The sequence below is a fragment of the Malaya genurostris genome, chromosome 1 (assembly GCF_030247185.1).
Source record: "Malaya genurostris strain Urasoe2022 chromosome 1, Malgen_1.1, whole genome shotgun sequence".
NCBI lineage: Eukaryota > Metazoa > Arthropoda > Insecta > Diptera > Culicidae > Malaya > Malaya genurostris.
The window spans coordinates 82775327-82791640 of record NC_080570.1 but is presented as its reverse complement, the minus strand read 5'-3'; the positions used below and the strand labels follow the sequence as shown (position 1 = coordinate 82791640).

Below are 16314 nucleotides of genomic sequence, written 5' to 3'. Positions count from 1 at the left end.
CGATTTCCACAAACCGATCCTGGTTCCCGATTTTCGATTAAAGACGGGAGATAATAGTCATGTTCTCAAAAATTGATCTTATTCAGTTTTCTCAGAGATTGTAGAATCGAGGTCTTATGGTCCATACCAAAAATTACAGTATATTTTCGGATTAAAAAAAATACACCGTCGTTTAGAGTACGTTGTCTAAATCATACAAAATCTTCAAAATCTGAATGAAAACTAGTAGAGTTTATACGTCATGTTAGTTGATGGCTATAAGAACCGACATCGATTATAACTAACGCTCCACTATTTTGTTTACGACAAATAGAATATTTTGGGTAAAAATCATAAAAATTCAGTACATCGACTTAAAAAAGTACCTTTCGCAGTACGTATTTTATATAACAATGGTAAATAAAAAACAAAACCAAAATTTATCAGATGATTTATTTTTATAATCTCAGTTCTTAGTTCCATAATAACTAAAATAATGCAGAAATTACTCATCAAACATCTTTGGCGCAAAACATTTTTTTTTGTTAACTTCACCACATTTGATGGAAGTTTCGAATATTGAATACATAGCCGAATACACCTAATATTTTTGAGGTCTACAATCAAGGAAGCTACGCGAAGGTAAAACTTTGTACATTGAAAGCCCCTGAGCTGTTAAAAAGATTTTTTTTCGGAGAATATGATGAGACTCGAGTTAGTTATAATTTTTTGTCAAAGTATTAGATCAATGGAACGCTTCCTAAAAAACCCTGAAGATAAGAAATATAAGGTGTATTTAGATTATGTATAGAAGATGTGTATTACGTATCAACTGTGCCGGACCCAAGTCCGGATAAAGCAGGAGGATTGAGCTACAATATTAAGCCGAGAAGCATATCGACCATAGTATAAACAAATGTTAAGCGGAATTTCGTGCCAAATTGTATTCGCAGTTAGCAAACACTCCCTCAGATTTGAATATTATTTTTTATGTTATTATTACTCTTGTTATTATATATATATATATATATATATATATATATATATATATATATATATATATATATATATATATATATATATATATATATATATATATATATATATATATAACTTTATGCTGTCCGATGAAGGTCTGAAATGAGTAAGATGAAAATAAGTGGAAAAAACTTCGGAAATTCTCCAGTAAAACTAGTCCAACGGGTCTCCAACTCCTCATATTAAAAATGGCTCAACGATGGACCTCTGTCTGCCTGATTTGTTGAACGAAAAAAATGGTATTCGGTTCAACGGTCTGTTTCAAAATCGGCAAACGAAGGTCTCGTGTTGACCTACCGTTGAACGATTGATTGGACTTTCATTGGACCAACAATCCAACGTATTGGACCAACGATGGACCACCGTTGAGCGTTGAGCGTGAGCACTGGAAATCATTTTTACTTAGTTTTTGAGGAGAAATCACTCATTGTCGAGGTCTTCTATGAGCTACCCAAAATTAGGTCGTTATCTACTCAAACTTTGACTTAACGCTTTAAATATAACAGCTTGCATGAAAAACTTTATTACAAGTTTGGCGAAGAGAAGCTTAAATATCGAAATCCTTTACGCTAGTATGCATATAGGTACAATTGCATATATTTAGGCTATTGATGTAATTTCATCGGATACAAGACAAACACGAATCAAGGCAAACAGAGTCTGGGTTCGCGTGGTCGATGTAGGTTCTGAGATCTTTTTTTAACGTGGAGGACGTAGCTTTGAAAATACTTGTGAAAGAATCCGCTAAACAAACGCATATAAAAAACCGCGTGTAATAGATCAATTGAAGGAGACTCTCGTGCAATTACGTATTCAAAAGCATGGCGATTAATTGAACATATCGATCATTAGAAATTTTGGTTGCCTTGTTCCACATCAAAAGCTCGAACAACCCCATAGAGCTGCTCCTTGTACTTTTTTTCGTTTTTTTTTTTGCACATTTTACCCCGGTTCTCCCGGACCGGATATTCGATCGAGGTTACATTCAATAGCAACAAATGGGACCAAAATACCTTTCATTTGAATCTAAATTTGAAACCAGTCCGGCCATCTCCGAGAAAATCGAGTGCACATTGTTGTTACATACACATACACATGCACACTGAGAGTTTGTCTCTCTAAGCTTCGGTTGAAAAGTCGGTTTTCACAGCCTTTCTATATGGAAAAGGTAGAAATGTGGGAATGGGTTGAAAAAATAAATTACTATGAAACAATTCAATTGTTAGTTTTATCATTCGCAAACAATCGCAAAATACGGCGGGATTCAACAAGTAGAAGAATCGGATATTTTGTGTATCGATATTACATCAGAGCGATACTGTTAGTATAGATACTTTAAGTCTTGATACTTACAGTATCGCAACAGATTGAAGCCAATTCGTATTACTACGGAATATTTGTTTTGTTTCAATTATAGTGGCTTTAACCTTAAGGTCATTTACCACTTCGGGCCAGAAAAACTTTCTAACCCTTTGTGCGGGGTTGAGAATCGAACCCAGGTGGGCTGAGTAAAAGGCATCGACTAATCACGCTATACCCGTCACCGATGGAACATTTTTTGACGTGAATACGTCTAACTTTACTATGGGGTACCTGTTCAAATTTACCCTCTGAAAGAGTGGTTTTTATCGTGAATATTTCTTGTTTTATTCAACATATCATCATAAGTTTTTTACACGTCTTCGGAGATATGATCGGCAAATTGTGATAAAATTTTCAGTAATATAATTTCATATTTGGTAAGTGAAAAAGGTAAAAATTTGATGCTTCTTTTATTCTAACCTGCGTATTTGTTTCATTCAGTTCAGATCGGAATCAAGGTCAAGCATACAATTCTAGAGTTCAGTTCTGAAATTTGGTTTCAAAATCCAATACCAGATTTTATTTTTAATTTTCATAATCCAGATCTAATATTCAGTTTCTCGTCCGGAATCCAGGGCCAGAATTGAAATCCAGAATTCTGGAACTTGGACCAAATTTAAGAATTTTATTCTAAGCCTGGTTTATGGACCAGAAATCTGGAACATAGATCAGGATCTTGGTACTAGACCTAGACTCTGGAGCTAAAATTTGGAAAACAAATTTTTGGACTTGAATATGAATTTTGAAATAGGATTCTGGATTTGACATTGAGGTTCAGATCAGAATATAATTGCATAACAACTATCCAGAATTCAGATTTATAATTCAAGTTCAGAATTCGGAAATTGAGCTCTGAACCTCAAGTTCTGGAACTGCAGCCCGAAAATCTGTATCAAACTCAGATCTAAAACTAAGCTTTATTTCCAGAATTCTTTGTTAAAATGTTTTCCAGAACCAGGTTTCAGTGAGAGAATGCTGGTCTAGAATTAGGATCCAAAACTCACTTTTACAATTCTAGAAGTGTAACTGAATTCAGAGACTAGATTTCTGAACTATATTCCGGATCTGGATTGTACAACTCAGTTTCGAAACCAATTTCTGGAGTCGATTTTGAGAATTGAAACCTGGATCGGACTATCGAAGAATCCTGGTCTCGAATTCAGTTACAGATCTCGGCTTCAATGATCAGTTCAGCAATCTAGATTCAGAATTCAATTTATTTAGGCCCAGAATTTATTTTATTTGTATTCATGCCATCCGGTTATGTTTCTGACATAACCCAGCTTCGATGAAGCGCCAGGCTCGCGCATGTATTGGTATGACGTGGACTAGCCGTCGTTGAAATTCGTTCTCGACAATCTCGCTTCGTCCCACAGGTGCACTGAAAGAGATTATTTATTGAAATTGAGTGGCCTTTTTGTTAGTAGTTTTCTTTATTTCACATGGTTGTATAGTAACTTATTTTAAGAATTTAGTTTTCTAATGCATATTGTAAGCATTTTGTTACAAATTTAACAATGCTTGTTATAAACCAAGTGGCTATTGTGAATAAGTTGTTATTTCCAGTTTTGTAGATTATTCGTATAAAACAATTGTCATTGATATCGTGTTACGAGGTAAGATTGGCGGTTCTATTGGTTTCAAATTGATTGACAACCTTCCTAAGAATTTAAGCTGTACATGATTCATTCCACTTCTAAATGAAAATATTGCATTATTGAAATATGGCGGAGTTACGCGTCATTGTGAATCGGTGTAATTTGATAATTAATTCATATTATTTATTCTCTTTAAGATCTGCTACAAATGAGTGTTCAGGCTACGAACATCGCGTGTAGATTTTCAAATAATAAGATCAGACTATCTACCAAGTTAATCCTGATCGTTTCATCACTACACTAACGCCACTCCGTGACACTTGCGGTGATGCAGAGAATTCCTCGGTCACTAGTATTAGCAAGTGTTGAACTAACATTTCTTTCCTTTTCACAGTGACGTGCATGGGTGTGGCCATCTACGTTTTTGATCATTTCACACTTTAAGTCAGTTTAGGTTGCATGTTGATTCACTTCTCCCTGGTATCATGCATTTGATTCAATATGCAATTTCAACTGATTTCTGATTAATCACGAGAAACTCACGGGTGGTCAACTAACCAGAGCTATCCCATTGCACGGTTGGTGCTACGATCCTACTGACACTAACAATCCTTCCAGGTCGGAACTCGAACATATGGCAACTGGTTTGGAAGACCAGCGTCCTTTGCATTGAACCTCGAGCGCATTCCCTTAACTAAAGGTTTATTTCGAAAAATTGTTTTCACACGTTAGCACCATTTTCGAAAACTATGTCACATATGAAAGCCGAAAGTTCGAATTAAAAACACATACTTTAGTATTCAAAATAAAACTTCCGTGACGTAACGTTTCAAATTTCTGAATTCTGGAACAAAATTCATGAATCCAAAACTGAATCTTAGATCTAAACACTGAACCTGAGTTTTTTACTGTCTTCTGGACCGGAATGTAATTCCTGAATTTCGTTCCATAATTCAACTCCTTTCAGTTTCAAAAATTGATTCCTAAATTCAGTTTCAGAATTTATATCCGAAATTCGGAAATTGCATGCTGTAACTAAATTCGGAACTTAGATTCTGGAACTTAATTTTGGAACTTGATCCAGTTCTTTTATTCAGGTTTGATATTGAAGTTTAAAATTCAATTCTAGAACTCCTGTGTAATGAAAATGAGCAAATTTCTAGAACTAAATTCATCAACTGAATTTTCTATCTGCATTCCGAACTAACATTTTGCAACTGGATTTGACATCTGTTTCATATTTCGTGTTTAGTTCGGGAATTCTGAAATTCAGTGGTCCAGAGTTTTTGTTCTGATATGGATAAATAAATCATGAATCATAATCCTAAAGGAATATGCGAAGTTTTCTCTACTGAGTATGTAAATCCACAAAAAAAACTACTATAACCTCCTCGGCACGTCAGAAAAGACATTGCACTCCGTTGCAAAACAAAAAGTGTTCTGTAAGTAGCAGAAACTTTACGTCTGCTTAGCGGTTCAAATTGAACTGCCGAGTTTAGCACACTGATGAGTCAAAGACGTAACGTAAAAATAATATATACTATAACCTGCCAGCATTGGTCCGTGTACTCAAACATCTAGAAGTACCTGATTATGCAGACAACATGAAGCGTTTTAATGGAAATATTTCAACATGAAAATAACGTATTAAGGAATTTCTCATTTTCTGGAAAAAAACATGTCTATTGATATATATATATATATATATATATATATATATATATATATATATATATATATATATATATATATATATATATATATATATATATATATTGTATATATATATATATATATATATATATATATATATATATATATATATATATATATATATATATATATATATATATATAAAATAATAGCGGAAAAGTGTGTGTTGCTAATGTTCTCTGGTATGCGTGGACCGATCTACAAATGATTTTTTTTTGTTCGAAAGGTGACGATTATGCGGAGGTTTTAGGCTATAGTACATAAGGAAAATTCTCCAGGAAAGTAGAGAAAAACTAGAAAATTGGTTCGTTTAGAATTGGAAATTTTCCACTCAATGCATGCTAGATCTCCGATGATTGTTTGGCGTGTATGAAGTTGTGAAATTCTAGCTGACTGTAGAGCAAAATATGAGTACTAGATTATTAATAAAATCGTTTGCCGCCAAACGAGCTGATTTGTGCAACAATTTCACTGAGCCTACTTGATTCATGTGTTTCTCTATTTCGAATCACATGTTCAATTAAGTAAGGGCGCCAAATGAACAGTATACAGGTTTCCATTTTCCGATGTATAAATTTGGGTTCAATGCTGTGAAGTTGTTTTTCCAAAACTCCAGAAATGTGAATCTTATCTTCACGTGAGCTGTCACAATGCACTGAAATTTTATTCAGATTGAGGTGTGCTGCAACCTAAAATTAACAACGTTCATTCCAGTACCAAAACTGTTCGGCTCTCTACTTTTTGGAACAATTCCATTCGAATTAGAAGGATGATTTCTGTTTTTTTTTTCGGCTTAATTTTTTATAAGCATTCTCCATGCTTTACCTTTGAAAGATTCTTTGGACGAGATTTTGCGTAAGTTTTTCTTGAAACGACCTCAAAATTTCGTCAATTGCTTCAAATTGCAAATTCGGTTACTTATTTGAGTCCAAACGTCTTCAATTGGCCCAAACACGATTCGAATTATATCAACCCAGAGTACATCGAAATTTCAAATTATTTGCAGGGGACGGGTGTAGTGTGATGGGTAAGTCGATGCCTTTCACGCAGCCCGCCTGGGTTCGATTCCCAACCCCGCACATAGGGTCAGAAAGTTTTTCTGGCCCGAAGAGGCGAATGACCTTAAGGTTAAAACCTCTTTAATCGAAACAAAAAAAAAATTATTTGCGTTTGAGTGGCTATGAACAGTTTCGTCCAATGTACTCGAACCATCCCGTTTGCCTTCTGTTTTTAAATTACATCGATTGAACTGAGATTTGAAAACTCATCGACATGTTTTACATGTTCTTGCTCATAAACTGTCAAACTGATTTTGGTTGTAAAATACATTGGGTCATTTGGGACTTTTAAGAGCAGGAAAGAACTGCTTTAAAGTGCGAAGTGTACGTGTGTACCTGTTTTGGGGAAAATGTTGAGATCGAATCAAAAACAATTGTCAGATAATTCATTTTTACGGAACATGAAGGATAATACTTCTCACTGTACGAGAAAAATACCATACAGTTATAAGTACAGAAGTTACATGACCAAATACAGAAAATACTGGAGCAGGTACAGAAAGTACAGGAACAAATTCTGAAACAAGCACAGAAAGTACAGGAACAAACACACAAATTACAGAAACAAGCACACAAAGTACAAAATAAAGTGCAGAAAATAGAAATTTGAACGTCATTTTCTTATCCGTTTAACTTTTCTGCGACCCCCAATAATCGTTAGGAGTTTGTAGCACGTGGGCAATCGTTGTGATTCTGTAGCGTGAATTTAGAGTTTTTTTCAGATGAAAAATTGTATGCTGCCTGTTCGGCAAACTATCGGTTTTATATATTTTGTGTTTTATATATTTTGTTTTAAGTAGTTTTGATTTTATACATCTAAATTATAGCGCAACGAAGTGTGCAGGGGTCCGCTAGTATACATATATATATATATATATATATATATATATATATATATATATATATATATATATATATATATATATATATATATATATATATATATATATATATATATATATATATATATATATATATATATATATATATCGCAATATACAATTACTGCATACAACTTATGAAAGGCCGGCATACTGCAAAATGAGCCTGGTCAAATAACTTAATTTGAAAACTAACTACACCACTATTACACCGACTATTAATGCTAAAAATAATGTGAATTGATAAAAAAAAGCTATTATCTCACTGCTAGGTGTTTCAAGAATGTTTTATCATAATATGATTACAAAAAAAAAACAATCGTATTATGACTAAAAAGAACTCACTTGCTTTTAACAACTTATTTTTTCGAACTTAGATGCAAAAGAAACGTCTTATAGTTCTTTACTAATTTTCTGAATTTCGTACGCATCTGACTTCTGGTTCCACAGTTATATGAAGATGAGTGTTTAAAATTCCTAGCCGTCGCATAAGCCAACGATTCAAAAGAGGAAAAAATTCTCCTAAATTGGGCTCAAAGCTATTCCAAAATTCATTTTCAATCTGTTTTATCCAAAAAGCAGAATCAATTTTCACAAACAAAAGGTCAAAATAAAAGGTATTTCGAAACCACAGGGTTGATGATGATGGTCCCACCTCATACCCCTACAAAGGTGTGAGCTGAACGAGTTATCTAAGTGATAATTAATATTATTACATGCTTTAACCAGTAATCGAAAATTGAAACGAGCTGGTTAACTAAGCAGGCATAGATATTCCTTCGATAGAGCAGCTGAACAAAAAGAAATTACTATACTACATCATATATTACAATTACCAGGGTTGATCAAGAAAATTTGTAAACCCGGGAAGATCCTTGAACAAATTAGGAATCGAACCCAATATCTCGACCAGTATCAGATAATAATTCACCAGGCCCTTCCCGTCGGACCAGTTCATCGTTATCACCACCAGCTACGCTGGAATAACGAGACTGCGAATGAGCTGAGCCAAGCCCAATTGCATCAACAACTGTAAAAAATCAAACCGTTATTTAAACATTGCTGCAAAAAATGGATGAAATCTTTCTAATTTTGGCTCAAAACTATTATGGTAGTTTGGGCCCGAGCAAACTTTCCTGTTTATATTCAAAGAGAAGTTTTTCCAAGATTACTACAGTAATATTTCTAAGACTACGAGTAATATAACAAATACATCATAACACCACTAGGTGGTTTAAAACATTTTATTAACAAGAAACTATTTCAATTTGAACCTAAACGAATATTGGTTAAGTAGAAATAGTTCTTTCATGAAATGAATAACATTGTTTCTGGGAATGACGAATCATTTCATTTGAGTTAACTATATTCGAATTTTCCCTCCTTTACTTGCTGAATATGCGTTCAAACAGATTTGAGTTCTCCATATCAACAGATTTGACTCAACATATCAACTATATTTTTATTATCAAATATGCTTCTCGGAAAGTAAAATGGCGTTTACGCCTCTTATAGCTGTAGTTATATCAATTCATTTGAGTTCCATTTTCAAACAGACAACTCAATGTAACTCAAGGCTCTACTTTCAGAGACGCAACTTTGGCAAGTTTTTTTTATTTTCTTTTGTAAAGCTCAGCATCATTTATTCAATAATAAATTAATTTCTTCAAACCATTTCAACAAGGCATCCCTCCACTTTTCATAGATTTTTCAGTATACCGATTTACTTACATTTTTTTCCACAGAATTATTCTTTCATTTCTTCTTATTGAAAAGGAACAACCAGCGTGCACAAAACATCTTTGAAATTTCGTCTGTCAACCTTTTATTCCTTTCACAGTTTAGATGTGGAAAGCATCAAGCAGCAAGTATCAAACAGAAAAAGCGCACCAAATCATAACTACAACTATGCGCAGTTAGTCCAAACTATACAGGACACCTTGATGTGTACATCCGCACGGTTTCTTTTTACCTTCCTTCTCCAGACGCTCAAACAAAGAAACTACGGAAAATTTTGCTCATTTGTTAGCAACACATACACGAATCGTACGGTGATACAGAAAAGGCAAACAAGGCAAAAGGAGCAAAGGAAAGTAGGGATTTAATGCCTTGCCAATTCCAAACAGTACCAGGACTTTTTGCTTTTCTTTTATTTCGGCACAGGCTGTTGTTGTCGTTCTTCAACGAAACCCGAAATTGGATTTGCATTTTTAAATAAAGGAGATTAAGGAAGAACCCCAGCGATGCTAGCGCAGCTTGGGACTGTGAGACGATAATTAAGAGGATTGTATTTTGCATTTCGGGTTTGTTCCATATTCCTCAGGATCCCGAAGAATTGCAGTAGAGTTTATTAGGTCAACACCAAGAATCAGAAATATCAGTATGGGTACATTCTTCATCCACAAACCCTGCCAAATTCATGAACTTTTTCAATGGTTACAACCTGTTTTTTTTTTTCGAAAAAGACCAACCTGTTTTATTTGTCAAACTCATCGATTGGTTTTAATCTACTATAAAAACAAATACTTGCACTATCCATATGCCGATCCAGAGCACCTAGAAAATTTTAAGTCCATCTTATGAGTAGTTCCGGAGTCTAAAAAAACTGTACGAAACACTATTTATCTTCGTCTATAATACTTATTAATTTATATTAAGATTCCTATAGGGCCGTAAATTTTCATATCGCTTATACTTAATTAAATTGTTGGAAACATAAAATAACGTTGACAGTATTCTATTGGTCGTTCATTTTAACGGTTGAATGAAGTTTCTTATTCTGAAAATCTTATACTGGGACCCAAGTATTACTACAGACACTTCATGAAAATCTTCTAGGCATGGATCATAAACAAAAATTTTTAGATAAAAAACAAGTCGTAAAAAGTAAAGTCTTGGCATTACATTACTTTCGTGGAATTTGGCCTTTCTGTTTCAACAGACTTCGCAGCCAATTCTTAGTGCACAGAATCATTGCATGGCTAGTACTATGGATCCTACTGACACTAAGAATCCTTTCAGGTCAGGGCTCGAACATACGACAACTGGCTTGTAAGACCAGCGTCGTATGCATTGAACAGCCAACCCGGGACAAAAATAAATCGTTCCCATGTTGAATACCCACGTAAAATACCACTACGGTCGTTTTAAGCACTGTAACTTTCATATCCGACTTCTGTAGCGTAAAATGTGTAATTTTATTTCAATAGATGTATATACATATATATATATATATATATATATATATATATATATATATATATATATATATATATATATATATATATATATATATATATATATATATATATATATATATATATATATATATATATATATATATATATGTATATATATATGTGTGTGTGTGTGTGTGTGTGTGTACTTACAACCCACGTTTACTTATTTATTTTTCTATTTATTTCGGAGTAAGGGTGAAGATTTTTTTTTATTTTTCTCCAACAGACATAAAACCTTCTCATGTTTTGTATCAACAGATTATATACATCCAAATGATACATAACATCAGCTTATCATTATTTTAATCGAAATTATAACTATAACTACTATAAACATCTACATTTTCGACACTACTTAAATAGTCAAATTGGTAAAGCAAGCAGGAAAAGAAACTGAGAAATAGGTTTTGTCTTTCTCATATAGAAAGGCTATACAATCACTGTGAAAACCGACTTTTGAACCGAGAGCCGGAGGGCCAAATGTTATATACCATTCGACTCAGCTCGACAAACTGAGCAATTGTATCGCTATTGAATTTTATCCCAATCCGACTTCCGCTTCCGGAAATACAAGGTAATATGTTTAAAAAAAAAAGAAAATAAATGTCACTTTTCTCAGAGATGGCGTGACCGATTTTCACAAAATTAGATTCAAACAAAAGGTCTTATAGTCTCATAGATTGCTATTGAATTTTATTTTCATCCGACTTCCGGTTCGGGAAATTCCAAGGCAATATTTGCAAATCTATGAAAAAATGCGCATTCAATTTTTTCAGATTTTTCTCATCCGATTTTCGAACTTTGATGCAAATGAAAGGTCTTGAGATTCTTCAAAAGTCCTCGAAAAGTTGATCGACACCCGACTTCAGGCCGGTGTCACAGCGAGATTAGCAAAAATTTTCAATTTAATGAGATTTTTTTCACAGGCGATGGCGAAACGTTGCACATTTTTAATAAATTTACTGGTAATTTCATTTAATCGACAGTCCTTGTTAGTGGATGTATAAATCTACTTTGGGACTATTAGTGCCCGGTTTCCGCTTTTAAATGCACCGGTAATAGTGAAAAAAAAGCTCTAAAAACGGAACTCACTTCGATTTCTTAGCAACGGTTGAATCGATTTTCACAAATCATAATTAAAATTGAAGCTAACATTGTCTTAAAAGATACTGTGCAATTTCATCCAGATCCGACTTCCTGTTCCGAAATTATAGCGCAATGAGTATCGAAACTTTCAAACTGTCATACAAAATGATGCAAAATCGGTACGCAGAAGAAAATGCACCCACCTAGCACACAGCGAGCTTTGTTCAATTTTGTATAGCGTGCAGGGCTGCCACATTTAAATCTTTATTAATTTGACATAACTGTTTACAAAATGAAAAGGTGATGATAGTTTTATACCAAAGAAAATTTCGGTTTGATTTGATTCATGTTTCAAAACAAGAAACTTGACAGAATCTTCTAGTGATGTTTTTGAAAGTATCAGTAATATGAGAAACACATCATCACACCACTAGGTGGATTGTAAAAGGTTTTTGTGTAGTATTGCATGATGAATAAAAATCGAACTCGTGAGAACAACTGTTGAATAATTCGCTTATAAACCGCAGAATGATTCATTGAAGCCGTAGTCACACTAGCATAGGAATTCTGAGTAAACGATTGAGCCTTAAATTACTACGATGAATGTCAAAATTTAGCGGTAACAATAGATCTGTGCAATCAACTCGGTTTAGGATTGAATCCGGCACATAGCGAAATGAAAGAATTTTCGCTGAACAGATTCAATTCGCAGCTTATCGGTTTGATAATACGGTGGCCAAACAACGACAGTGTATTCAAGGATTTAGTGGACTAATGCGCAATATAGCAATTTCAAGCAGTATGTTGTTGCAAATTTTTGCAATACGAAAGATAACCCCTACTTCTTAGATGTTTTTGAGATTGTTTACTCTATATTAATGATTCCAAACCTGGATAATGTCAAATTTTCCTATCTACCTTCATGTTACATTTCGCGCCGCCACTCAAAATAAACTTAGCGGACCCACAGACATTCGTGGGCCTTCGTTAGGAAATAGTTGCTTCATATGATTCATTTATTAGTCGATTCAATAACTTATAAAATTTTACCTTTACTTTCGAGATCTTGAAACTATTAGTGTGCAATGTAATAACTAGTTTCGTATAGAATGTAAGCTTCAAAATTTATATTTAGTTCGTTGAAACAGTTATTTATATGTAACTGTGCACAGGTACAGTGATATACTATATAGATTGATATACTATATGTTTTGACCATATTCATTGTACTAATACTTTTAAGAATTAGAAAAATTTGAAGCACTGCTATCGAAATCACAAAACAAACATCTTTAATTATACATCTACTATACTACACGGTATGAGTAGTGTATATACATGTCGGATCATTCGCTTGAAAATTAATTAGATACATTATTCTCCTCATAACAAAGATTAGTATTTTATGTTTAGAATGCAATTCGCATATTCGTGAGCCAATGAATACATGATTAAAATGCCTTGATATTCGATTTGCAGTGGAGAAAAGGCAAAGTTTGAATTGTTAATAAATATAGACAATGATCTTCATCAATTGTCAATCACATCAATCACAAAATATACTTGAAAATTTTAACAATACTAAATGAACTTCTGAAAAACCAAAAAAAAACATCAGAATACAGTCACATGTGCCTTGGTTTATTGTTTGGTACAATATACTTAGTATCGACTTTCATTTATTTCAATTGTGACTGGGATGGTTTTTCACATAATAAAAATAGCTTCATCATAAGTGCAGAAGCTTTCCTAATCTCCCACATATGCTGGAAGAAATGTTATTAAGCATCCTGGATCGATAATCCCGCATCGATATTCACTATAGCAACTATACTCCAATTACACCCATGAATTTGTCATGAGTATCCAATAATTGAAATACGACCGCTTTCGGCGTTTCAAAGGACGTAGTTTAATGAGTTATTTTTTAAAAATCCTGAAATCTTGTTTATGTATGCAATCCAGTTTTGTACTACAGTAACCGTTGAATTAATATTCCACTTTATAAGCTTATCTAATACATACCCTAGGTTGTGCCATCAATTTCAAGAGTTGGCGTCGATTTAGATTCCTGACACTATAACAAAACTTTTTAGTCTTCACGAATTAACACGACCACTGTTACCACCTCCCTTATGTTCACTTTTGCTAATTTACAGTAAGTTCGTAATACTTTGCAAGTTTTTAAAATAAACTTGCTTATTTTTTAAGGTTTTACGAAAGCATTGCTCCTGATGTATCATAAGGAGACGTTGGCTTTCCTGACTAAGAACATTGATAAGAAATCTTTTCTTCATTCAAATGAAAATTAACAAAATTATTATTTTGGCTTCTGTTTGTTTATTCAATTGTACTTTCCATATTAACAATTATGTTTTTTTTCCCAAAATATCAGGAACAATTGCTACGCACATTTGAGCGTGTACACAATAACCGAATCGAATACTTTATAATGGCTTTGGTCACTAAAATTACGTATACTCTTGTGCTTTGACAATATTTTGAATACTAAAACTTTCACCTGATAATAAACTATAATCACAGCATCAGTTTGCTATTCTGCAGTGTTTGAGTGATATCTGCAATATTTACGTATACTGGCATTCCCGGTTCATGATGTTTTCACAAACAATCCGAAAATCTCTATCATATCACGCGAAAAGTTTCCGGTCAGCAGTAAACACAGTACACAAACATGCAACAACTTTTTGTGTGGCGATGAATTCTCAGCAGCCCGAAACAAGAATATCAATTACAATTTCTATTCAACGAGGAAAGTTCATCGCACAATGTCGTCGGCTATGCGTGTGACGGGCGAGAAATGATTTATCACACTTACTCGGTCGCTGTCTAGCTTTCACATTAAAAACATCACTTTCGGCACTGTGTGTGGGTGTGGTATACTGCGGTGTGACGATAACGATTACTACATGCTCTTTTTAGCTCTATTGTTAGCTCTTTCTCTCGTCTAATTTTTTTCTGTTATGGCATTAAGTTAGTTCAAATCAAGCGTTGGGTTCGAAAAAAAACAGTAACATAACAAGAGATTTCTTCCACCGAATTCTAACACATATCAGTGACTTGCTGGATTCTGTTGAACTCAACACTGCACTACAAAGATACCTATTGCAATTTTTGCATGCGTTTTCGCACCCATATTTGTTTCAAATGAGATATAATGTATAGTTTGATTCTCTGGTACGAACAATGTTATTGAGAAATCACACACGTCTAATTGCACCAAAATTGTTCCCGAAAGACGATCTGTTCACTCGTATTATACGAATTCTCACTGTAATAAATTGCGGCAGATAATTATCAATTTCGATTACCGAGCATATTTCTATAAATTTCCCGAAGTGTAGTAATTATTGACTAACGAAAACGAGTTTAAATTATTATAGGTATACCGTTATTGATATATTTTTCTTACGTTTGAATATATAAAGAGTGAGAGCGACGTTCGTTAACACGTCGTACGCGTTTCAAAGGCAAATATACACTGTCTTGTCAATCAACATTCATCTACCGTGGGGGAATATACGAGAGGTTGGAACAAAATTTATGAGCCCGCCTCTTTTATGGGTGCTGAGTCTACATGCAAACATACAGCACTCTCCAGCCTGCCTTCTCTCTCCGGTGTTTTACTATGGGAACTGAATTTTGCGCACGCAATAACTCCGCCTATTCTAGTACAAAAAGTGATAGCTATATACAATTATTTATATGACTGATCGAAATGAAAAATGTCTTATAGGATTCCAATTTTAAATTTAATACACATACAATACATTTCATTATCTCTCATTCGTATTTGGAAATCACGAATACCATGAAATAATAACCGATGTGTTCCATTACTGCCATTTCAAAGAACCATTCCAACATGCAGTTAAATGCAGTTTGCAATCTGATTCGAACAAACACATAAAAAAGTATAACGTGAACACATATATTTCTTTAGAAATACGGGTACACTTGAAATTATTCGTCTCTTTTTGACAAGCTGCGGTTCATAATCCATTCCAGATACTTAATACCTTTCACATTTCAAATCTAATCTTCCACCAATACCATTTAAAATGTTTCATAATGTTGGTACAAGATCAGACAGCGGTATGCTTAGTGTAAATGCTTACGCTGACAAACCGACATATAGTTCAAATAAGAAAGATCCATATGCGTTTGTAGTATAGATATTTCCTTCTGTTCATAGCATCTTTTGTTTCTGTCCTGTTCTTTAAGAAATGCGCTAAGGAATAAGCCCTACAAATAATTCATTGCTACAAAATATGATCAGTATCCAACTCTCTTATCAATTACGGCTTCGAAAATCCCTTAAATATTTGAAAAAAGTAGA

The 16314-nt window shown here is 33.8% G+C and overlaps 1 protein-coding gene across 1 annotated transcript in view; it reads right to left on the bottom strand.

Moving 5' to 3' along the window:
* Window positions 1–15457, bottom strand: part of LOC131440640 (homeobox protein homothorax-like) — a 256640-nt gene extending 241183 nt beyond the window's left edge. Inside the window, exon 1 of the mRNA XM_058612100.1 lies at window positions 13980–15457. Within this exon, the coding sequence (XP_058468083.1) occupies window positions 13980–13994 (15 nt within the window). The 5' untranslated portion in view covers window positions 13995–15457. The remainder of the gene's footprint in view (window positions 1–13979) is intronic.
* Window positions 15458–16314: the final 857 nt, after the last annotated feature.